The sequence below is a fragment of the Gracilinanus agilis genome, chromosome 4 (assembly GCF_016433145.1).
Source record: "Gracilinanus agilis isolate LMUSP501 chromosome 4, AgileGrace, whole genome shotgun sequence".
Taxonomy (NCBI): Eukaryota; Metazoa; Chordata; class Mammalia; order Didelphimorphia; family Didelphidae; genus Gracilinanus; species Gracilinanus agilis.
Window position 1 is genome coordinate 160,254,333 of NC_058133.1, and position 26,159 is coordinate 160,280,491.

The window sequence follows — 26,159 nt, forward strand, 5'->3', positions numbered from 1 at the left end:
GTAATTTTATTACAGCTTTTGCAGATTTTTACCTTTTAACTAGGACTTAGATTATAAGATAATTACATTCCTAAAATCAACATGTCACTTTGTATTTTGCCTTAAAATTTTACAATAAATATCAAAACATGATGCCATATACATTCACAATAACTGATAAACAGTTAGTCTCTTGCCTACACTTATTATGATCCTCATTTTGATGTGAGAAATGCTAAAAATTTTCTTGTAAGAATAATAATTACCTTTAAAGATATTAGTTACCTATAAAAGAGCACATAGTGCTAGGGAAATTTTTTTGAAAAATTAAGATAATAAAAGAAGAGAAAATTAGAGACACTAAAATCCAGCTAAGGTACCAATGTCTGGTGATAAGAAGAACATCAAGGGAATTCACCTCAGCTCGCTGTTCAAATACTTCTGGACGATCTGGTTCCAAGGTAATTACTCGACTCAGTTCAAACAAAGCAAGTTCTGCATTCTTAATGTCCTTAAAAAGGAATTAATTTCATATGAGAGATATCATTTCTTGAAAACAATATCAAGTGCTTTTCTGATAAAATAATAATTAATAATAAAAGTAATACCATGAATGGTAGGACAGAAATCTAAGACAAACTTTTTAATTAATAGCTGTTCAGATTCCTCAGTGTTCCCACATATTAACCAATCACTTTTTCTATCATAGTACCAGAATCATTTTGGATTAATGGGGCCTTATTCATGTGTACCTTAATATAATTCATTATAATTATAAATATCCCAGTTTTCATGGAAGGAAGGATTTCAACCCAAGTCTTCTTGACTTCTAGCAAGCCATCAAGCCTGGTCTTGTACACAGGTGCTGAGAGCTTTGAGAGCTTCAAAATCTGCTTACATAGTTACCTTCAGGTCTATAAATGGCTGTTTAATATCACTTTCTTCCTACCTTCTCAAAGGGCTTGAAAGAGACAATTAAATAATACCTGAGTATTAGTCTGAACTCTGAAGAGTACTAAAAAATCCAAAGTAATATTTATGAAATATAAGAACACTTTTTAAAAAAATATAGTTTTGATTTTTTAACTTACAATTCAAAGAAGTCCAAGGAAACCACAGGAGACTTTAAATGGTTCCTCCTTGAAGTTAAGGGCAATTTTTTTCCCTAACATGTTTTCAACCCTGACCTTCTGCCTATGGAGCTTTTAAATTCCCATAGGATCATAGACTTAGAACTCAGAAAAACTTTAGAAGTCATTAAGTCCAACCTCCATCATTTTACAGATGAAGAAACTGAGGCCTAGAGAGGAGAATTCTAATTGCCTGGAAGCTTCTAAAAAGCAGACATTTTTATCCTGTTTTTTGTACCACTGGCACCAAACAGGTCCTTGCATGTACATAGCAGGGCCCTCTAATTCCAACCCAGAGGTCTTCCAATACCACTGGTGCTATCAAGCTCAAATAGAAACAGGGGTCACTAATCCTACATAATAATCCTTGTGGCTACATATTGACTTAGTTTTAAAATGTAATGTTACCTATGTTTTAATATGTTTTAATTTATTTTGTTAAGTGTTCCCTAATTACATTTTTATCTTATTCAGCTGCCCTAGAGAGTATTGTAGGCTGCAGGGCTGGCAGCAGTATGCTGGACACTTCTCTAGTCTATACCTGGCTGATTCTCCATCATCCCTGGAAATATATGAATCCAGATCCTATTCAACCCTTTTTTGTCCAAATCTAATTTCAGCAGGAGCTATATAAGCTTAGATCTAGACCAACAGAACATGGCATGATTTCATCCACCTCAGTTATCTTCCTAAATGGAGTATGTAAAATATAGTTAAGCCTTTCTTATATGGTCCAAGGATAAACAATTATGATAAACTACTTTCCTGGGCTTTACTACAGATTGCCCTCAAAGACTGCTGAAATCAACAGGGCTATTGACCCTTATACCAAATGGCTCTAGACCACTATGGGTTTTTTTTAGTTCTGTTTTTTCATAGTTTTTCTGTTTCCTCTCTTATGCAATATATTCTAGAAATGTTTTTATGAAAAAATATTCAAATAAAATAATTTATAGCATCTAAAGCGTTTCTTCAAACATCTGGTGAGAATTATATTCCTTGATGATATAAATCAACACAGTAGTTTCTATTGAACCTGCCATGATCAAATACTCACTTGTAGTCCCTTCTTTCCATAGGCTATCCCTCGTCCATAAATTGCACTAACAAGCTCTGGCTCCTCCTAGACAAGAAAACAAAAACATAGCAAGGCATTAATAAATAAAACACTAATTACTAATTAGGGCAGATATATGTCTCAGGTAAATGTTTTCTTCAATAGGACAATACCTCTTATGAGTTAGTTCAAGCAGGAGATTTGAAATAGCTTCTGTTTGGGTAGAAGGGAAGCAGAGGCAGAGGCTGAAGGGCTTCTGTGAAGGCACCTGGGACGATGGTGGCAGAATTTCTAGTAATAATGGCTCCCAAGGAGCAGCTAGAAAAGTAGTTCCTTTTGGCAAATGGTTAAATGGGGATGAAAAGGAAATGAATCGGACCAAAGACAACAAGGAGGTAAAGGAGCTTGAAGTAAGTTGGAAATGATCCAGTGGCAAGGTAGGTTTGGTATAGGGTAGAAAGAAGGTATGGTAGCTATGGATGTAAAGGGTAATAAAACTGAGCCAACTCTGATGATGGATGGTGGAGAGGGAAGCACTAGGTGTAGTGGGGACAGGTCCAACAGCAGGGAAAGTGAAAGACAGCTAAACAAGGACTCCTCTAGAAGCAATGTGGAAGATGGAATCAGGGTTATTCCTCAAAGCAAAATTGTAAGCTCCTTGAGACTACTAGAATGGGGTGGTAAGACCTGAGCCAGTGTCAAGGGAGTACAGTGAAGAGGAGGCAAACTCTTAATGGCATCAAAGAGGAAAAGGAAGTCTCTAGAGCTATAGAGTCAGTTGAGTATCTCTGCAAAGTTGGTTAACATGTGTGTTCCCAAGCAGGACACTCACAATTCAAGGATTATTTGTAATAGGCAATTACATTTAAGTTAGGAAAATTTTCCAGGTTTCACTATAGCCTGAACATAATAGCCAACAAAACTATTCAACTCCCTTGGATCTTATTCCCAAGCTTACCAATAAATCACTTTTTGTTGCTAATTAAGTTTCCCAGGTTATCTTAAAACTCAAAAGAAATGTCCTTAGTTGTGGAATAAGAATGTACCCAGTCAACAGAAATGTATGACCCACTACAAATTAATAAAATAAACTTTTTCATTTATAGTTTAGTTTCCTGTGATCTTGGCTAGCATGAATCAGTCCTCTTGAGACTAATTGTCCCTTATTAACCTAATGAATTTGCATTTCATTCAATTTGGACATCCAAGGTTCAGAACAAGGATGACACCACAAAGGTACATAAGGCTTTACCTGAGACACTGACAGCTTCTTTCTAACCAACTTGATTATAACCTTGCTCATGACTAGAACACTCTCTTATTTCTAATCAACATTTCCACTTCCCAAAAACAAAATTTCTGTGAAGAAATGCTAATAAAAAAGATTATAAATAATTTTGAAAATATAAAGTTAAATCTTAAGAATGCTATGGTAATAGCTCCAGTGAACAAGATAGAGATAACATTTTTATAGTCCTCTGGAACTTCATTGCAAAAAAGAAGCAGCTTCCATTCATTGTATGACAATTTTTACAGTGTATGTATTTTAAACAATTATACAATTTTTCCTTCTGTGAATAAGTTATAGATTTTATATTATTGGCTCTTTCATGTAATTATTTCTAGGAGTAGTTAGTATAATGGAGTAAGTGCAATAAAATGAACTAGTCTAAACTCACAATCTAGAACAAATTTCTTCCTTTTTTTAAAAATTTATTTTTAAAACCCTCAATTTCCATCTTACACTCAATATTGTGTATTGGTTCCAAGGCAGAAGAGTGGTCAGGGTTAGGCAATGGGGGTTAAGTGACTTGCCCAGGGTCACATAGCTAGGAAGTGTCTAAGGTCAGACTTGAATTCAGGTCCTCCTGTCTCCAGGCCTGGCCCTCAATCCACTGAGCCACCTAACTGCCCCCTAGAACATACTTCTAAAAGAAAACTATGCAGGAATACATATCATAATAAATGCATCATGACCCTACTCAATGTCGTATTTTCTCAAGTCTATTCTGCTAGTAAATGAGGTAGGTTACATTTACAAAGTTGTGAGGGTTTTTTTGGCTTGCAAAATCTTAACAGATTGTTCTCCTTAAACACATGTACTGGGAAGGTTGCCAAGAAAAAAAATTTTTGAATAATGAATAAATTAGACACTTATTGATTTCTATAATTGCTTGTTTCAAATTAGTTATTAGGAATAAACTAGTGTTGGCTCTTGTAATTGTCCCACTATAAGTAAGCCCTTCCTTGCTCAATCCAGGAAGATTCCCTTGATGTAATAGGCTTCAATTTTTATAATGTTTCAGTGGCAAGCAACCAGCACACTTAAAAAACCATTCATAAAGTACCTCAACCCTGAAGCCCAATGAATGAATAATGACAATCCATAACTACTTAGTCCTAGAATTCTCAATTGAAATAAACCAAAGCAGGAGTCATACCATAATTAATTAAAAAATAAAAATAGGTGTTTTTAAAATTAGTGTTCCAAACTACAATATAAACATCTATCATATTAATGTTGTTTTTTTAGTCATGACTGATTCTTTATGACTATTTGGAGTTTGCTTGGCAAAGATACTGGAATGGTTTGCCATTTCCTTCTCCAGCTCATACAACAGATGAGGAAACAGAGGCAAATAGGGTTAATTAATTTTGCCCAGTGTCACAGCTAGTAAATGTCTGAGGCCAGATTTGAACTCAGGAAGATTTGTCTTTCTGATTCCAAGCCCAGTACACTATACACTATATAACCTAGCTGCCCTGTCTCATCAACACTTTTTATTTAATAAACCCTTAAGTTGGTTATACTTTGATACTCATTCACAACAATTGCAAGTACAGAAACAAAATCTTTGAGCAGTGCTTGAGGTAGAAAATGAAGAATGCTTAAGTAAGGATATTAACAAAATGTAATGAATACCTACAGTAAACATTTAGGAAACAATTAGAAAAGAAAGGGAAAAAAAAGAACCTGAAGTACAAGTTTTTTTCAATATCCTTATAATGAATGTAAATATCCTCTCCTAACAAATGCTTTTAGCCAGCAATCTATCTGATGGTCCACATATTTGGCAGAAATTATACCATCATACAGAAACAAAACCATAAATGGATGTTCTTAACTAACCAATTTCTGTGTAACAAGATAAACATCACTTAATCTTAATTCAATGATTCTCTGCTTGTAAGCTAAGTTTTATAATTACAAATGACTGCTTGGATTCAACATAGCTATCTTCTAAAGTCGAAGTAAACTGTTTTGTACAAAAATACATTACTAGTTTTCAAATTTACGTAGACGCTGTTGGGATCAATAAAACAAATTAATTTCACAGCCAAAAAAAAGAGAAGAAACAATAAGACCAATAATTATTCTTACCATCTAAATCTGGAAGAGCCCTGAACATCATTTCATAGAAAATATGTTGTCCTGCGTGGAAAAATCTTTATCTTGGTTAAGACTTTAACTTTAAAATTATATTACATATTAGATGAAAAATTACCTGGAGCATAGATGAAAAATGTCTTATTGCTTCATCATAGAGACCACTGCCAATCAGTACATAAGCAATAGCTAGAAAACAAAACAAAATGGAAATAAATTAACACGTAAAATTAATGCATAAGATAATTAAGGGCAAGTAGGTAACAGAGTGAAGAGAGTGTGCTAGGAAAACTCATCTCTGTGAGTTGAAATCTGGCCTCAGACACTTACTAGATGTGTGACCCTGGGCAAGTCAGTAACCCCTCTTTGCCTCAGTTTCTCAACTGTAAAATGAGCTGGAGAAAGAAATGACAAACCACTCTAGTATCTTTGCCAAGAAAACCCCACGTGGGTCAGGAAGAGTTCAATACGTCTGAAAATGACTGAATGAAAATAATAAATTGTACAGATTATAAAACAAATTGGAATAAGTAACTCTAATTTTCTTATAATTTTATTTAAATTTTTTTTTTTAATTTTAAACCCTTAACTTCTGTGTATTGACTTATAGGTGGAAGATTGGTAAGGGTAGGCAATGGAGGTCAAGTGACTTGCCCAGGGTCACACAGCTGGGAAGTGTCTGAGGCCGGATTTGAACCTAGGACCTCCCGTCTCTAGGCCTGACTCTCAATCCACTGAGCTACCCAGCTGCCCCTCTATTTAAATATTTTTAAATGGTGTCCAATGAGTAGAAATAGAGACATGCCCCCAAACCTGCGAAATGTTTTAATTTACTCAACCATCATATGGCAATTAAACATCCTATGATCAATTACATATGTATTATACTCCTTAGAAAGTGGAACTTTTTTTTTTCATTTCAGTGAGGAGGAGGTATGACAGAAGAGAAGTTTTATTGATTTTTTATTCCCAACATATTTTTATTTATTTAAATGTTTCTCAATTAAAAATTTAACATTCCTTTTTTTAATTGGCTTTAAATTCTCTTACTTTCCCCCCTTGAGAAAGCAAGCAATCTGATATAGATTACACATGTAAAATAATGCAACACATATTTCCATATTAGCTATGCTGGAAAAGAAAATACAGGTCAAAAGAAAAAAAAAATCCAACCAAAATAAAGAAGGTAAAAAAATTATGCTTAGATCTGCATTCAGACTCCATCAGGTCTTTCTCTGGATACACACAGCAATTTTCATCACGAGTTCTTTGGAATTGTCTTGGATCATTGTGTTGCTGAGAATAGCAGTCGTTTACAGTTGATCATCACACGACATAGCTGTTACTGTGTACAATGATCGGTTTGGCTTACTTCATTTTGCACAGTCCGTATAATCTTCCAAGGTTTTTCTGAAACCATCCTGCTCATCACTTCTTATAACACAATAATATTACTCCACAATCATGTACAACTTGTGAATCTGTTCCCCAAATGATGGGCATCCTCTTAATTTTCAATTCTTTGCCACCACAAAAAGAGTTGCTACAAATATTTTTGTATATAAGTCTTTGCTCTCTCTAGGGTAGTGACCTAGTAGTGGTATTTCTGGGCCCAGGGATATATGCACCATTTTAGAGGCCTTTGGGCATAGTTCCAAAATGCTTTCTAGAATGGTTGGATAAGTCCACAATTTCTCCAACAATGCATTAGTGTCCTTATTTTTTCATATTCCCTCCAACATGTCATTTCTCTTTTCTTTTTTTTTAAGTTTATTTGATTAATTAATTTAGAATATTTTTCCATGGTTCCATCTTTCCCTCCTCTTACCCCTTCCCCTGCCCGTAGCCAATGAGCTATTCCACTAGGTTTTACATGTAATATTGATCAAGACCTATTTTCATATTATTAATATTTGCACTAGGATGATGCAGGGGTCAGCAACCTTTCTGGCCATGAGAGCCATAAAGTGCTCACAGTACATGCTCCTGTAACAGCACCTGAAAAAAAATTGACTTTATGGTTCCTGCAGAAAGAGCCATACGTTGCCAACCCCTGGTTTAGAGTCTATATCCCCCATCAAACCATGTGATCAAGCAGTTGTTTTTCTTCTGTGTTTCTATTCCCACAGTTCTTTCTCTGGATGTGAAGTGTTCTTTTTTCATAAATTCCTCAGAAATATCCTGGATAATTGCATTGCTGCTAATAGAAAAGTCCATTACATTCAATTGTGCCACAGTGTCTCAGTCTCTGTGTACAATGGTTCTGCTCATTTTGCTCTGCATCAATTCCTGGAGGTCTTTCCAGTTCACCTGGAATTCCTCCAGTTCATTATTCCTTTGAGCATAATAGAATTCCATCACCAACAGATACCACAATTTGTTCAGCCATTCCCCAATCGAAGGGCATCCTCTCATTTTCCAATTTTTTTGCTACCACGAAGAGTGTGGCTAAAAATATTTTTGTACAAATCTTTTTCCTTATTATCTCTTTGCAGTATAAACCCAGCAGTGGTATGGCTGGATCAATGGGCCGGCAGTCTTTTAAAACCCTTTGGGCATAGTTTCAAATTGCCTTCCAGAATGGTTGGATCAATTCACAACTCCACCAGCAATGCAACAACATCCCAATTTTGCCACATCCCCTCCAATATTTATTACTTTCCTTTGCTGTCATATTAGCCAATCTGGTAGGTGTGCGATGATATGTAAGAGTTGTTTTAAATTGCATTTCTCCAATCAGTAGTGAGTTAGAGTATTTTTTCATGATTATAAATAGCTTTGATTTTTCTGAAAACAACTTGTCCATATCCCTTGATCATTTATCAACTGAGGAATAAATCTGACTCAGGTCTGTATGTATTTCAGAATTGAGGCTTTTATCAGAGAAATTTGCTGTAAAAAATGTTTCTCACTTTCGTGCTTTCCTACTAATATTGACTCAATGGTTCTGTTTGTCCAAAATCTTTTTAACTTAACATAATCAAATGATCCATTTTATATCCTGTAATGCTGTCCATCTCTTGTTTGGTCATAAGTTCTTCCCTCATCCATAGTTTTGACAGGTATAATTTTTCATGCTCCTCTAATTTATTTCACATTTTGTCTAAATCATGTAATCATTTTGTCCTTATCTTAGTAGAAAGTGTGAGATGTTGGTCTATACTTAAATTTGCCAAACTGCTTTCCAGTTTTCCCAGCAATTTTTGTCAAATGGCGAGTATTTCACAAGCTTGATCTTTGGGTTCATCAAATTAATATGAGATTACTATGATCACTTACTACTGTGTACAGTATACCTAACCTATTTCACGGATACACTACTCTATTTCTTAGCCAGTACCAGATTGTTTTGACAGTTATCATCTTGTAATATACTTTGAGATCTGGTGCTGCTAAGTTACCTCCCCACTTCATTTTTTTTTTTGTTGATTTCATTGATATTCTTTAACCTTTTGTTCTGCTAGATGAATTTTGCTATTCTTTTCTCTAGCTCTATAAAATAATTTTTTGGTAGTTTGGTATGGCACTGAATAATTTAGGAAGAATTGTCATTTTTATTACACTGGCATGACATGCCCAGGAGAAATGAATATTTCTCTAACTGCTTGGATTTGAATTTAAGTGTATGAAAAGGGTTTGTGATTATGTTCACAGAGTTCCTAGTTTTAACTTGGCAGGGGGAGACTCTCAGATATTTTATACTGTCTATAGTTATTGTAAGTGGAATTTCTCTTTCTAATCTCTAACTGCTGGACTTGTTTGGTAGTATATAGAAATCTTGATGTTTTATGTGGTTATATTTTGTATCCTTCTCTACACATACCATCACATTATCTTCAAAGAGTGATAGTTTTGTTTTTTCATTGCCTATTCTAATTCCTTCAATTTCTTTTTCTTCTCTTATTGCTGTCTTAACATTTCTAGTACAACATTTTATAACAGTGGTGAAAAAAAAATCATCTTTCCCTTCCTATTTGATTTTATTGGGAAGGCTTCTAGCTTATTCCTACTATAGATAATGCTTGCATATAGTTTTTTTGTTTTGTTTTGTTTTTAATTTTTTTTTTATTTTAAACCCTTAACTTCTGTGTATTGACTTATAGGTGGAAGAGTGGTAAGGGTAGGCAATGGGGGTCAAGTGACTTGCCCAGGGTCACACAGCTGGGAAGTGTCTGAGGTCAGATTTGAACCTAGGACCTCCTGTCTCTAGGTCTGGCTCTCAATCCACTGAGCTACCCAGCTGTCCCTTGCATATAGTTTTAAATAAATATTATTTGTCATTTTGAAGAAAGCTCCATTTATCCTTATGCTTTCCAGTGTTTTAAATAGTAGTATTGTAGTTCGTCAAAAAGCTTTTTCTGCATCTATTGAGATAATCATACGATTTCTGAAGGTTTTGTTATTAACAGAGTTAATTGTGCTAAGTTTTCCTAATATTAACCTGGTCCTTTGTTCCTGGTATAAATACCATCTGGTCATAACATATCATCTTAGCAATATGTTGCTATAATTTCCTTTCTAGTGTTTTATTTAAAATATTGTCATCAATACTCATTAGGGAAATTGGCCTATAGTTTTCTTTCATTTTTGTTCTTCTTGGTTTAGATAGAAGTGCCATATTTGTGTTCTAGAAGGAATTTGGATGGAGTCCTTTACCTATTTTGCCAAATAGTTTATATGGTATTGGAATTAATTGTTCTTTAAATGTTTGGTAGAATTTATTTGCAAATCTATCTGGTTCTGGAGATTTTTTTCTGAGAGAGCTCACCAATGATTTGTTTAACTTCTTTTTCTAACGTGATTATTTAAATATTACATTTCCTCTTCAGTTAATCTGGGTAATGTACATCTTTATAAATATTCAACCATTTTGCTTAGAGTGTCAGATTTATTGGCATAGCAAAATAGCTCCTAACAACTACTTTAATTTCCTCTGCATTAGTGGTAAATTTACTTTTATTTTTCATTTTTGATACTGATAATTTGGTTTTCTTCTTTATTTTTAATTAACCAATTATTTATTAAGTTTCCTGTTTTCATAAAACCAGCCTTTAGACCTTATTAGTTCAAAGGTTTTCTAAATTTCAGTTTTATTAATTTCTCCTTTGATTTTCAGGATTTCCAATTTGGTGTTTAATTGGGGATTTAAATTTTGTTTTTCTCCCTAGTTTTTTTAAGTTGTACGCCCAGATCACTGATCAGCTTTTTCCCTATTTTATTGATGACATAAATTTTCCCCTAAGTTCTGCTTTGGCTACATCCTACAAATTTTGGTATGCTGTCTCATTGCCATCATTCTTTTTAATTGTTATTTCTGTTTTGTTCTTTGACTCACTTATTCTTTGGTATTAGATTCTTTAGTTTCTAATTAATTTTTAATCTATATTTCCATAACCCTTTATTGACTTTTTATTGCATTATGGTCTGAAAATGACTCATTTACTGTTTCTGCTTTCTAGAATTTGGGTGTAAGTTTTTATATCCTAATACATGGTCAATTTTTGTGACGGTGCCAAGTACAGCCGAGTAAGTACATTCCTTTCTATTCCCATTCAGTTTTCTCCAGAGATCTATCATATTTAACTTTTCTAAAACTTTATTCATCTCTTAAATTTCTTTCTTGTTTATTTTATGGTTAAGTTCCAAGAAAAGGAAGTTGAGGTCCCTTATTAGTATAGTTTTCCTCCTGTAACTCATTTAACTTTTACTTTAAGATCTGGATGCTAAACTATGTTTAGTATTAATATTACTTCATTGTCTATGGCACCTTTTAGTAAACTCTAGTTTCCCTGCTTACGTTTAATTTTAATTTTAATTTTAAATTTTTTTTAAACCCTTAACTTCTTTATATTGACTTATAGGTGGAAGATTGGTAAGGGTAGGCAATGGGGGTCAAGTGACTTGCCCAGGGTCACACAGTTGGGAAGTGTCTGAGGCCGGATTTGAACCTAGGACCTCTAGGCCTCTAGACCTAGGTCTCTAGGCCTGGCTCTCAATCCACTGAGCTACCCAGCTGCCCTGCTTACGTTTTATTTAGGTCTATTTTTGCTATTGTCTGAGATCATGGTTACTATCCCTGCTTTTTCACCTGAGCTGAAGCATAATAGACTCTGCTCCCATTCCTTATTTTTACTCTTTATGTGTCTGTATGCTTCTTGTAAACAACATTGCTGGATTCTAGTTTTTAATTCATTTTGTGATCTATAATTTATCAATGAATTAATCCCATTCACATTTCACACCCACACTTATGATTGCTACATTTCCCTCCATTCTTTTTTTCCCTCATATCTCCCCCCAACCCTGTCAAAAGTCTGTTTTGCTTCTAACTATTACCTCCCTTAATGTGCCTTACCTTCTATCACCCTCCCCCCTCCTTCTGTTATCCTCTTCCTCTTCTACTTCCCTATAGAGTAAGATAGATTTCTAGACCCAATTGAGTAGGTATGTTATTCACTCTTTGAGCCAATTCCAATGAAGGTGAGGTTCAAGAATTGCCTACCATTCCCACCTCTATTTTCCTTTGCACCATAAACATTCTTCTTTTTGTGCCTCTCATGTGAAATAATTTCCCCCATTCTTCCTCTCTCTTTCCCCTTTCCCCAGTGCATTTAAAAAATTTTTTTTTAATTTTATTTTTTTGAAAGTATTCGATCATAATCAACTCACACCTATGCCCTCTGTCTAGGTATACTCATTCTAACTGTCCTAATAATAAAGTTCTTAAGAGTTACAAGTACCATCTTTCCATGTTGGAATGCAGATGTTAACTTTATTGAATCCCTTACTCTTTTATGTTTACCTTTTTGAAAATCAAGTTTTCTGCTCCAGGAATGGGGAGGGATGAGGGGAGGGAAAAAACATGAATCATGTCATGGAAAAAAATTTAAAATAAATACAAATTTATTAATTAAAAGAAAATAAAATTTTCTTTTCACTTTGGTCTTTTCATAAAGAATGTCTGAAAATTATCTTTTTCATTCAATATTCATTTTTCTCCCTGAAGGTTATACTCATTTATGCAAGGTAAATGATTCTTGTTTGTAATCCTAGATCCTTGGCCTTTGGGAGTATCATATTTCAAGCACTCCAATCTTTTGCCACAGAATCTATTAAATATTGTGTGGGTCCTGATTCTGTCTCCATGATATTAAATTTTTTTTCCTGGCTGCTTGCAATATTTTTTCCTTGACCTGGGAGCTCTTGATTTATAATCTTATTTTTATATTTATTTTTATAATTAGTCATCTCTCTTATAATTTATAATTCCTGAGAGTATTCATTTTGGGGGTCTCTTTCAGGAGGTGACTGGCAGATTTTTTTCAATTTTTATTTTATCTCTGTTTCTAAGATATCAGAGTACTTTTCCCTGATTATTTCTTGAAATATGATGTCTAAGCTATTTTTAAAATCAGTTTTCAAGCAGTCCAATAACACTTAAGTTATCTCTTCTCAATCTGTTTTCCATGTCAGTAATTTTTCCAATGAGATATATCATGTTATTGTATTTTTTTCATTCTTTTGACTTTGTTTTATTGTTTCTTGAAGTCTCGTGGAGGAATTAGCTTCCATTTGCCCAAATTAATTAAAAAAAACTTTTTTAAACCCTTACCTTCCATCTTAGAGTCAATACTGTGTATTGGCTCCAAGGCAGAAGAGTGGTAATGGTAGGCAATGGGGGTCAAGTGACTTGCCCAGGGTCACACAGCTGGGAAGTGTCTGAGGCCGGATTTGAACCTAGGACCTTCCATCTCTACGCCTGGCTCTCAATTCACTGAACTCCCCAGCTTGCCCCACTCCTAATTAATTTTTAAGAAATTATTTTCTTCAGTGAACTTTTGTACCCTTTTTTTCCCATTTGACCAATTCTACATTTTAAAGAGTTCTTTTCTTCAATGAATTTTATACCTCCTTTGCTATGTGGCCAACTCTATTTTTAAATTAGTTCTTCTCTTTAGTGGATTTTGATGCCTCTTTTAACCATTTGGTCAATTCTATTTTTAAAGACATTATTTTCTTCAGTATTTTTCTGTGCTTCTTTTGCCAAACTGTTGACTTCTTCTTTTCAAGATTTTCTTGCGTCACTAATTTCTTTTCCTAATTTTCCCTCTATCTCTCTGATTTTTTTAAATTCTTTTTCAGCTCTTCTAGGAATTCTTTTTGGGCTCATGTCCAATTTACATTTTTCCTTAAAACATTTTATTTGTTTTGATATCATTGTCTTTTGAGTTTGTATTTTGATCTCTGTCATCATAGTTAACTTTTTATGGTCAGGGTCTTTTTTTGTTGTTTGCTCACTGTTTCAGCCAATTTCTTGTCTTTCAACTTTAAAGTTGGGCTCTGCTCTTTAGGTGGAGGAGGTACTGTCCCAAGTTTCAGGTTTCTTGTGCTGCTATTTTTCAGAGCTATTTCTGGGGGTCTGTAAGTTTTTGGTGCTTACTAGTGCAAAAGTAAAGCAGCTGGCCCAGAGCCCTGGCTGAGAAACTCAAGCCTCAGGTGGGGGCAGGGGAAGAAAGTAGATAAAACTCCAACTCCCCTCCCTTTGGCAGTTTAGGACTCTGTAAGCAGATCTAACTGAAATGTTTGTGGACCAGTATGGCTGCTTATCTGACAAGCTTTCTAGGGCTAAACTTGATATTAAAAGGGAATAATTCTGCAGGAAATTGATGACTTTAGCTGTTTGAGGTTTGTCCCCAAAACAAGGATGAGTAATTGGCTCAGGATGTCTACAAAGCTGATTCCTATCTCTTTGGATTTCAATTGTCCCTGAGGCTAGCAAGATGGAGGATGGCTTTGGTAATGTATGTATTAAGCCAATATAGTTTATCTCAGAAGATCTCACATCAACTGCCTTAGTTAAAATTAGGATTTAATGATCTTGAAGGGAAAGGATTAACAGGTAAAAATAGGACAGAGGGTAAGGCCAAATTTGTCTAAAGCTCTTTGTTGCTGACAAGATGACTTCTCTTCTAATGGGGCAGAAGCCCCACACCAGGATCTTGTTTCCCTCACTTCCTCACAAACTAATCTAATTCCCTATATAAACTAAATACTAAAGCAAGATGGTTTAAAGATGATCTTGATTGGAGATCTGAAGATACTGAAGTTTAGTTTCAAATTGCTGCTAGTTGATTTCAGCAGTAATTGACTCCGGGTCAGTGTAAAACAGTCGTGTTGATTATCAGTATGGGTAAAAGCTAAATTCCACCAAGCTCTTCTGGTCAGTTATGCTAGACCCCAGAAAGCAGTAGTGATAATACTTATCCCATTACTCTCATCCACCCAGCACCCAGTCCCAGGGAAGAGAAAAAGTCACTCAGCTTGGGGTGCTACTTATAGACCCATATTCCTAACTGCTCTTACCTATCCCTCTCTTGGGGTTCTACGAGGTAATTCGCCCCACTTAAGATTTTTCCAGCTAAACAAGGTAGCATGACTTAAGACAGTGATTCCCAAAGTGGGCACCATCACCCCCTGGTGGGTGCTGCAGCGATCCAGGGAGGCGGTGATGGCCACAGGTGCATGTATCTTTCCTATTAATTGCTATTAAAATTTTTTAAAAAATCAATTTCCGGGGGGCTAAGTAATATTTTTTCTGGAAAGGGAGCAGTAGGCCAAAAAAGTTTGGGAACCACTGGGTTAAGAAGTGAGGATACTGCTTTCCTGGGCTGTGCTCTGGTCTTTATCCAGGAAGTGACCTTGTTCCCAGATAGCAACAAGTATTCCTCTTGGGCCTGAAATTGTGCTCATATTGCCTGCTCTCTTTCAGAAGCAAGCAAGTTCTAATGCTTTCTGTCTTGGAACTGAAACCATGTTTCCTATTCCCTTGTTAAGTGACCACGAGCACTCTTCTCTGCCCAGAAACTATGACTAGGGCCCCTGCTTCCCTGTAGTTGCAAGCACTAGCACTTTTATCTTTGCCCTGGAACTGGGGCAAGGAATTACATATGAGCAATGCAAAAAAGTCTTGAACCCAACACTTGCCAAGGCACTAACTAAGCTAAGCTCTGGGCCTGACTATGGCTGAGATGTGCCAGACCTTTCCTGCCAACCTCCTAAGCTGCCTTGGGCAAGAAAATTATTTCACCTGACCTTCTGTTGGCTCTGCTGCTCCAGAATCTGGTTTGAGACATTGTTTTAAAGTTGTTTTGGAGCAGAATGTTGGGAGAGTTCAAGTAAGTTCCTGCCTCTATCCCACCATCTCGGCTCTATCTCTCTTGACTTATTTTTAGATTAAGGCAAGAGGCAGTATAATAATAATTCCAAGGCATATGGTATTTACCTTATAGCCTTCTATACATTGGCATATCAGAGATCCTCCTTCCAATTCTACATAAAAAGCTAAAGATGAACAATACTTAAAGTTGCTGGCTGTAGATTCACCAGAAGCATGGACCCTTGAGACTTGGCAAAGTTGCTGGCCCAGCAGAGAGCTATACCTAAGGCAAACTCCATGAGGGCACCATGAAGGAAAAAAAGGACTTCTAGTAACCAGGAATGGTAATTTACTCCTTTTCACATGCCTTCTATACTATGTCTCATTACTATTAAGACTGAGCCCATTCTCCTTATTCATGGACCCTATACATATTCATGATATACTGAGCTGCAGACTTTTTTTTGGAGGGGTTGGGGAAGCGAGGAGGTGATGAAGGGTAATATTTTGTACTAAAAGTTTTTACTATGACTTACTAAACTTATTACTCTAACAGTAAGTACTTACTATTCACCTTAGTAAATACTGTGTAAATGGAATTAGCTCATCCTCATTCATTGTTAGACTCTAGCCATCAGAAATAATGTCACCTCACCCAACTTAGAATTAAGTGGGGAGGGGAAGGTCTGTTACCCACACATGACAATAATTAACAAATAAAAAACAAGGGACTGCCCTTTGGGCAGTCCAAAACAGTGTTGAGGCTGCCATTTGTCCACTTGAAATTGGAGGTGGATACAGGAAGTGACAAAAGATGCTATCTTTTAAATAACTTTCTGTGGAGGGGGTTGGCGCTTTGAACTTGGTGTTGAAGGATCTCTGGTGAGACCTCAGAAGGCTTCCCTCTGAATTGTCAGGTGGGTAAGTTAGGCTGATTTCCTTTCTCCTCTGGAGGCTCTACTCTCAAGGAGGCCTCTCTTGCCTCTCTAATTGTAAAAGGCCTTGTGGCTAGAAGCCTTGTTTAATTAATCTCTGTGCTCCTCTGCTGGGGCCTCTAAATTCTTACCTGGTCCAGACCTCTAGTCTGGGCCAGAATTTCTCTCTCTCAATTTCCCTACCTTCAACCTTCTTAATTGTAAATAAACTTCCATAAAAGTCATCCTGACTTGGGTCTATTTTAATTTGAAATTGAGTTAATCCAATTTCTGGCAACCATACCTTAAATATCTAGTTTTAACTCTTACAATATGCTTTCTAAAAGCTAATTAGGTCCTGATTTATTAATGAAAGGCACACTCATGGGAGCTGGTGAACAACAATACTAGAAACCCAATCATTTAAGGTTACCCAATAGAACCCTAAGACTAGAAGTGAGCTGCCGTCTTCTATGCCAGCTTGTCAATACAGGAATTAGAGAAGTAGCCCTCTGGTAGTGCTAGAGTCAGATGTAGCTTTTCAGGATAAAGTGGATATTTTTAGGATATACACTTTAAAGTTATATCTAAACCAGAGGTATCAAATATGCAGTCCATTGGGTAGGCAAACCAGATTAAAATGTCATTGGGAAATGTTTAACAAAATAAATGCTATAATAATAATAAACAGCTCACATTTATATAGCACACACTACATGTCAGGCACTGCACTAAGCACTTTATATTTATTATCTCATTTTATCCTCACAATAACCCTGGGAGGTAGGTGCTATTATTATCCCCATCATATAGTTAAGGAAACTGAAGCAAACAGTGACTTGTCCAGGATCACAAAGCAGGGGGTAGATTTAAACACTAGTCTTTCTAACTTTGGACCCACGGCTTAATCCACTGGGCTACCTGGCTGTCATCTACCATAATAAAACATAGATAGTACTGCATTTTAAAACTCGGTATGCAGCTCACAAGGATCTTTATGTATAGATTAATGGTCTCTTTTTTCTATATAAGTTAGCATTACTGATGTAAACCATCTAATTTCCATTCAAGCAACTAAATATAATCCTCATCATGTTCTTACTAGTAATTAACTTTCTGAAATGAAAAAAACTAAATATGTCCATTAAAAAAAGTTGCCTCAGTCCAAATCTTTCACTAACAAAATAAACTATATTAGGAGCTAATCATATAATGGCAGTCTAAAAACAAATATAGGCAAGGCTAATTTTATCCAACAAGAGAAACTCTATTTCACTTGTCTCACAACATTATACATAATAATCCTAATTCATTTCAAAATATGGTATGAATTCAAGAAAGATAATTTATATTCAGTCAAGTTTTAGTATTAGATATACTTTCTATAGCCTAGTTGTCTGAAAAGTCACATTTGGCAAAGTAATGAAGTCTGAGGTGGTAAATAGTTTAGCTACTCAATCTTCCCTATTAACAGATAAAAATGCTTTTTAAATATATTAATAAATTTTGAAAAGGAGAAGAAAGGCAATCAAAGAAATTCAAAAGAAAATAATCCCTTAGATAACGAAAAGGAAAAGATGAGGAAATGCATGATCAGCAGCAAAGTTTCTCAGACAATGAGCAATAACTTAAGATTAAAAGACCCTAAAGAGGAGTCATCAGGAGGGGAAAAATAACATTAATTCCAACACTGGACTTAAAAAGGAAGATAGTCTTGACACCATGACACATCTAAATCAGAAACACATTTAAAAAAAAAAACAAAGAGAAATCTTGCATTAGTAAGGACAATTCTGGCATTGATTTAAAAAATTGATACAAAAAGTAAAATATTGAGATAAAGTGACTAAAAATTTTGAAGGAATGGAATAAATTCTCTGGTTAAGGTCAATAGTCAGAAGAAGCAGAAGATGTGGGAAAATAATTTTTTAAATCAGATTTGATTGGAGAAAAGGCTTGAAAACTATAAACAAAATCTATAAAAAACTATAAACAAACAAAAAAAAAGATGACAGACCTGAAAGGCAGGGCTCAAAGAAATAATCTGAGAATGATAAGATTATCCAGAAAAAATGCAAAGGGAATGAAATTCTAACCACAATTTTTCCAGAAGTTGCTTAAATATTTCCTCTCCAAAATCATCACTGTCACTTTATGACAGACACCAGGATTTTTTTTTTCAGCTATCAAGTAAGGGAGAAAAAAATCACATTTCTATTTAATTCAACTTACATTTATTAACTGTCTCCTAGATGCAAGAAACTATGCCAGGCACAAAGGATACAAAATCAAGAAAGGAATTTATATACTCCTGGGGGGAAAGAGATGGAATACAATATATACACAAATATATATACACAAAATAAATGTAAAATAATTGAAGGATTTACAACTGGAGGGATCCAAAAAGATTTCTTGAACTGAGCCTCTGAAGGATACTAGAGGTTTCAAGAGGAGCTTAGAAAGGAAAAGGAAGAGCACTAGAGGCATAGTTCATAAAGGGCATAAAGACAGAAGATGGAATGTCATGGATGGAGGACAAGCAGATCAGTTTGCCTGGAATGTGCCATGTGTGGGGAATGGAATTAGACAGCACTTAAACATTTACTATGTGCTAAGTGTTTGGGAAACAAAGAGAGAATTGATCTCTTAAGGAGTTCCTATTTTAGTTGGGAGAAGCAACACATGAAAGAGAGTTCAGATTTATGTTTAATTCATGGCATAAGGGCAATCCAGAGAGTACTTGGGAAAGGAAAGCCGAAGAGCAGGTGACCAGTCCAGAGACGTTCAGGCAGTAAAGCTCAAGGCAGATGGTTAGTTTCCTTCCAAGAAGATAGTGGATTCTAGTATTGGGAATAGAATGGAGGTCTTGGATATCTGTGACAGAGGTAGGGATTTATGATCAATCTGGAAAAAAAGACAGTCTAGAAAAAGAATATGAAGAGCTTTAAATGTCAAAGGAGGCTATCATTTATCCTAGAGGCAATAAAGAGTCATTGAAGCTTCTTGAGGAGAATGACTCAGTCAAACATGTGCCTCAAAAATAGTAACATGGCAACTGGATGCTGAATATCTTGGTAAGGGGAGAAGGAGACTAGTTAGAAGGCTTTTGAATGATATAAGCCAGAAGTGATGAGAGCCTTATTCAGGGTGTTTGTAGCACACGTGAGTAGGGGAAAAGGAAATAGATAAGACATGCTAGAAAGCACAGATCCACTAGGAACAATATAAAAAGATGCACAGATAGAATGTAGAACCTCCTCCAAAGCTCACTCTCCCAGCTCCCTTAAACAGAAGAGAAGTCCATAGAGAAGGAAAGACCAAAATTACAAATACCCATGACCGTAACTATTAATTTTCTTAGAATCACAACCCTAAGCATATATAACCTGAAAGATTATATATGGCTTCAACCTCTTCCTTTTATAATAATGAAACTGAGCCCAGAGAGGTTGATTGACTTGGAAAGTCTACACAGCTAAAGGGTGGAAGAGCCAGAGCTGGAATATCCCAGGCCTATACTGGCTTTACACCATCTTGTTTTGAATTTGCTTATAAGAGCTGTGTAAATGAAACATTGATACATCTAGAATATCTTACCTAATTCTTCATTTGTGTTGTCATTATCAGTAGCAAAAGGTAATCGCTTTTGTTCTGCAAGGGATTTTGCCTGGTTCTGTAAAACATCAAATAATCATTTTCAGTAATTGCAAGGATGTGGCAAAAGTTCATTTTTAAAAGGTATATTTAACAACTAAAACTAGAAAAACCTAACCCCAGAACCATTAAAAGTAATTATGAAATTGTAGTAAATACTATAATGCACTTGTTTGGGAAAGGGGCAATAGTGTGATTGCACGTAAATTAATTCTATAAATTTTGAAACTGAAAATAGCACTGGCTAGCTACATAAAAGTCAGTGCCATAATTTTAAGGGTTTCTGGCATCAATATTACTCGATTATTCTGTAAAAATCATACTACTCCTTACACGTATAATAATGGAATTATAAATGTGAACTTTAATACTTATGTCATATATTGGTATAGAGCTATAGAATAAAGATAAACAGATCTTGAACAAGAGCCCAAGCATTCTGTTTTCATATAAAAATAAAAACACAAATGGGGCTTCTTACTTAGATCTATGGAAACTCCTTACAATCTCTTACCCTCACCACTTAACTGAAATTGTTCTCAAAGGTCATCAGTGATCTAATTATTTAATTTAATTCTCTTTTCCCAATCCTCATTCACCTTTACCTCTCTACAGGACAACAGAGAAAGACTACCATTTCTTCTTGATACCAGCTTCCTTAGTTTGGTGACTTTGTAATCTTATGCTGCTTCTACCTTCCTAAGCATTTCCTTTGTTCCCTTCTATAGCTTTTTTTCCCCTTCCACTTTCCATATGTAGGCATTTTGTCTTTAGCTGTTTTGGTTTTAGTTATTAACTCTTTGCAAATAACTTCTAAATTTTTATGTCTAGATTTGACTCCCACTATGACTTCCTACCAGCTGCTTTTCGGACATTTATACCTGAATATCCAACACCAAAATCTGAAACTCAACACATTCAAAAAAACAAATTATCTTTGCCCTACCTCTCATCCTAATTTCTCCGTTTCTGTTAAGCATACTGACATTTTCACAATAATTTAAACTCATAACCTTTTGGCAGTTTTTAAAATTGTTCTTTTTCCCTCACCTGTCACATATAACCGGTTGTCAAATCCTGTTCATTCTACCTCCACAAAATCTCTTGGAACCACCCCTTCCTTTCTATTCTTATTACCTTCTGGGCTTCTTAACAAAGAGTCTGGTAAATTTATTGATATCAGTGAACTTGGATAGGAAAAAAAATGACATATTTGTATTCACTAATTTTTGGTTTACTTTGTAACCCTGTGTTTTATTTTATGCATTTAAAATCATTTTTCTGTGAAAGGGTCTATAAGCTTCACCATACTGCTATAGGGGTCTACTATTGTAGAAAAAGTTAAGAACCCCTGTCCTGGACTTTCATTACCTCCCATTTGGAATATAATGAAGGCCTTTTAAATGTCTCTCATGTTTTAGTCTCTCTCAGGGTAATTTTTCTAATGTACAGCTTTGCACATGCTATTTCCCCCCTTAAAACTGAATGACACAAGTAAAATCTATATCAGATTGCTTACTATATCAGGGAGGAAGGAGAGAAGGGAGGAAGGAAAAGAAGGAGAGAATTTGTAACTCAACATTTTATAATATATGTATATGTAAATTTGTTTTTACATGTAATTGAGGAAAAAATAAAATATTTTTAAAACAGCGTAACATTCTTCCCACACCCACTGCAAACCTCAAACTCCTTAGACTAGCATTCTAACCTCTCTCTATCAGTCAGACTCCAACATAACTTTCTAGCCTTATTTTATAGTGCTTCATTTATTTAATTCTATGTTCCTGCACTGGACTTTAATGACAAAAATAAACCACTGTATCCCAAACTGATCTTCCCCCATCTACCTTTGTACCTTTCTTTGCTCACTCTGTCACCAACCCTCTCCCAACTAATCTCTGACCACATTTCACAAAGAAGAAAGTTCCAATCACCCCAAAGAAAGTAAGGGAAAAAAATTTCCCTCTCTCATCTACTTTGAGACCCCTACAGATTTCCATTCAAACTTATTTTATTCCTCTTATTCACCCCACCTATTTATTGAATTATAAACTCCTTGAAATTTTAACTTACTTTTCTTCATCTTTATCTACTATCTAAATAGATATTTCAGTTCAACTCACAATCATTTATTAAGTATCACAAAGTTATTCAGAAGAAAAGAAATCCAAAACAAAATAAAGGTAATTATCAATAGCTAACATAATCTTACTTATAATACTTGGACATTTTATACAACTATGGCTCTTATCACGTTTTGATAGTTCAAAAAGGTGTAACTATTACATATTTTCTAAACTAATATGAGATCTTTATCCCAATAAATGGCTGTAATGTCCTTGACCAATTGGATCCATAACAAATTTATGAGATCATAACAGATTCATCTGAGCCATATAACATTGCAATATATGATGGTGGTGAGGAAAACAAAGCCACATGAGTGTAAGAAGCCTATTACTAAAATTAGTGATACCTCGGAATTTTTAAAATTAAATTTAGCATTTTTTTAAAAAATATTTTAACCTATACCACTACTAGTATTTCTCTGATTAAGTATAAAAAAATATTTAAGTGCCTATTTTGTATAGGTTATTATGCTGGACAACTATGTTGTGTTTTTTTTTTTTTTCCTATGAGTAAGTCAGGAAGCTAGGCAAATCACTAAAGTGATCTCTAGAATTCCTCTGACATTGTTTACAAGCAATTTTTTTAGCTACCAAAATGTAACTGCTTAGACTATCTGAATCATTTATTGCTCTAGTTCATAATCATGGAAACCAAGCCCTTTCTATCCATATTACTATTATTAAGAATAAGAATTTCTAATTAGGACTTTATGATCACTTTAATAGGCATTTTTATATCCTTCCAGTGAGAAAGTCAAGATGATTTGACAAAGTCTCAAAACATTTGGTAAGGTAGATGCTACTAATATCCCTATTTACAGATGGCCTGGGGCAAATAGAAGCAAAGTGACTTTATGATTACAGAGCAAGTAGTGTTTGAGGCCACATTTGAACTCAGTTCTTCATAACTCCAGGCTTGGTTATCTATCTGTTATGCCACCTTTCTTAAACATTTGTGAAACTCTTCTAATAGATTTTTGTGCTTTTAAGATAATGGTTGGTAAACATTAGCTAAGAGAGATCCTATGAACCATTAGATTCTATTGAATTAAATTATTGGTAGGGAAAATGATTTCCATTAGCAATCTTATTACAGATGCCCCAAATCATTGCTAATGTTCATAGTGACATTCTAATAGGTAAAGAAAAAAATGGTTGGTTAAAATATAAATCAAGGGAAGCATTATGGGAAGATGGCAGAAATGGAGGTTTGGCAATTGACTGGGAGAAGATTGTGAGGCCCATGTGGGCTGACATAGACACTGTATCAATCCATGGGTGCCAAAAAGGAATAACCAATACACACAAGTGAGTGTGTAAGAAATGACAAGCAAGCTAATTAAAAAAAAAAACAAAAAAACATGGGGGCAGCTGGGTAGCTCAGTGGAGTGAGAGTCGGGCCTAGAGACAGGAGGTCCTAGGTTCAAACCCGGCCTCAGCCACTTCCCAGCTGTGTGACCCTGGGCAAGTCACTTGACCCCCATTGCCCACCCTTACCAATCTTCCACCTATGAGACAATACACCGAAGTACAAGGGTTTAAAAAAAAAACAAAAAAACATGGAAAGATCTACAGGAAATTCTGAAGAGGGAAACGAGCAGGACTAAGAGAACAATATATACAGCAAAAGAAATACTACTTGAAGAATGACTTCAACCTTTAGAGAAAGAAGTGATAAATAAAAATAAATAAGTTTTATGTATATGTATATCTTTTTGTCAAATGATACCTTTTCTAATGGGGGAAGGGAAAAAAGGGAAGGTGTTACCTGAGAATGTTAACACAATAAATAAACAACTTTTTAAAAAATACAAGTCACTGCTTAGAGTCAATCTGATTGATACAAGGATACTTTATTTGAGAAGATTCACTGATTCACTATTACTACTCTGAGAATCCCAGGCAAAAGCTACCTTTGGAAATACAACTATATCCGTGTTCCAAGGTCTCGCTAAGGTTCTCAGTTCACCTGGACCAGTCCAGGCTTTGGGACTGATCCATGAAAGTCATTTCTCCCTTTGGCATACTGCTCCCATTACCTTGAATTACTCTAGGAAATCTCTCAAAATAAAGCTCAAGACATTTCATATCCAGATTCCCACCAAGAAAAGATATCTCCAGCTCCCAAACAAGCATACATGGTAGTACAGGTAAATTATGTGAATCTTGGTTTTTATTTTACCCCATGAAAACTGCAAAAGACTCAAAGGACTCACAGAAATCCATAGGGATTTAGAAATACATAAGATACTTAAATAGCCCATCAATTCTCCCCAAACCCAAAAGGATCTGAACTTGGGGTTCCAATGAGTGAGACTCTTTCCCATAGTCCCCACAAGATTAACAGCACTACCCTGTGGGTTTAAACTCCATCTACAAGATAAATATCCTCTGGTAATAGCTAAACAAGTAATCTCTTCACATCAGACTTGTAAGATACGAGTAATACACTGAACTTGCTTTTTCCAAGGATACAGTTCAGGAACTATGTAGTTGATCTCTCCTGTCTTCAAGGAACACACAACATAAGGCAATCCCATTCTTCCTCCAGAAAATTCAATCTCTGAGCCTTCAAACTTGCTGTCTCAAACTTGGGAACACTTGAACTTGGGTCAAATGATTGTCTCTCTCTGCTATACACTTCTGCAGAACTCTAATCTCTAAAATATACTCAAAGAAGTTACAGGTGAATACATATAATCCCCAAGACAGAGAGAGGATCAGCATAGAGAAATCCTATTTCTTGTCCTTTGTTGCACTCCAGGGAAAAGAAAGAAAAGAGAATAGAAGAAAGATAAGACTTGTTTGTCAGCTTCCTTTTTTCTTCTTCTGGACTCCTTTACCTTCTCCACAGTTCCTGAATAATGTCCTATTTGGAGAACAAAGTCAATGAGTCATTCAGGCAGGGTAGAGTCAACGGGAAGGGAACTGTTTTATATTTTAATTTCATTTGGAGAAGCCCAAGTATGAACTATAAGATTTAATTTGAGAAATTTTTATGAGTAACAACAGGAGGGGACAATGGGCCAAAGAAAGAAATTGAGCTTTATGAGTTAGCTCCCAAAATTGAGTCCAGTCTCTTGGGGGATCAGGGAACCTTGGCCCACAAGTTAATAAGGATTTGATTTTCAACAGACTCTAAATATATAATTTTGGGACAGCCCTATATATACTGGGAGTTCATACAAAAAGCTAGCCTACTTGCATGGGGTAAGTTAGAACAATTTTACAAGTACTCCAGGCCAGATTGACCTTTATATGACAGAGCTCCATTGGAGAAATTTTCGTGACACCTCCATTGTGGATTGCCTGTGAAACTGGAGAGATCTTTTAAATAAAGAATTCAGATTGACCAAAGACTTATTCTCATTCTCTCTCTTTCTACATCTACTCCCATTTTACTCTATCACTGAAATATTCATGCTTTACTTCTTCATAGGAGATTTTGGTAACTTAAGAGGGAAGTGACATCATTTCTACCCTATTTCAGCCTTAGAGATGGGGTACAATCTGAAACTCCAGGAGCTCCCTATTACCTCTAAGATAAAATGTAAACTCTACTGTCTAGCTTTAAAGTCCTTCATCAATTGGCCCCAGACTATCTTTCCAGCCTCAGTGGACATTACTCTCCCTCCTAAATTCAGCTGAACAGGCCTTCTTCCTAATTTTTACACAGACCACTCTATCTGTTGTCTCTTTACCTATGCACTGACAATTTCCTACCCCTGGAATGTGTTCTCTCCTCA

General features: G+C 35.4%; 1 protein-coding gene across 10 annotated transcripts in view; it reads right to left on the reverse strand.

The window, feature by feature from the left end:
• TTC13 (tetratricopeptide repeat domain 13) overlaps positions 1-26,159 on the reverse strand; it is a 97,704-nt gene that overhangs the window by 47,829 nt on the left and 23,716 nt on the right. For 4 of the 10 annotated variants that reach the window (XM_044676138.1, XM_044676137.1, XM_044676134.1 and 1 more), the window contains exons 3-4: positions 20,225-20,300; positions 5,673-5,743 (exon numbers count right to left, since the gene is read on the reverse strand). In XM_044676138.1, coding sequence (XP_044532073.1) covers positions 5,673-5,743; positions 20,225-20,300 — 147 coding nt within the window. Of the gene's footprint in view, positions 1-397; positions 491-2,166; positions 2,233-5,672; positions 5,744-20,224; positions 20,301-26,159 lie in introns of all 10 variants that reach the window. The other 6 variants (XM_044676135.1, XM_044676130.1, XM_044676129.1 and 3 more) reach the window with 2 other exon arrangements.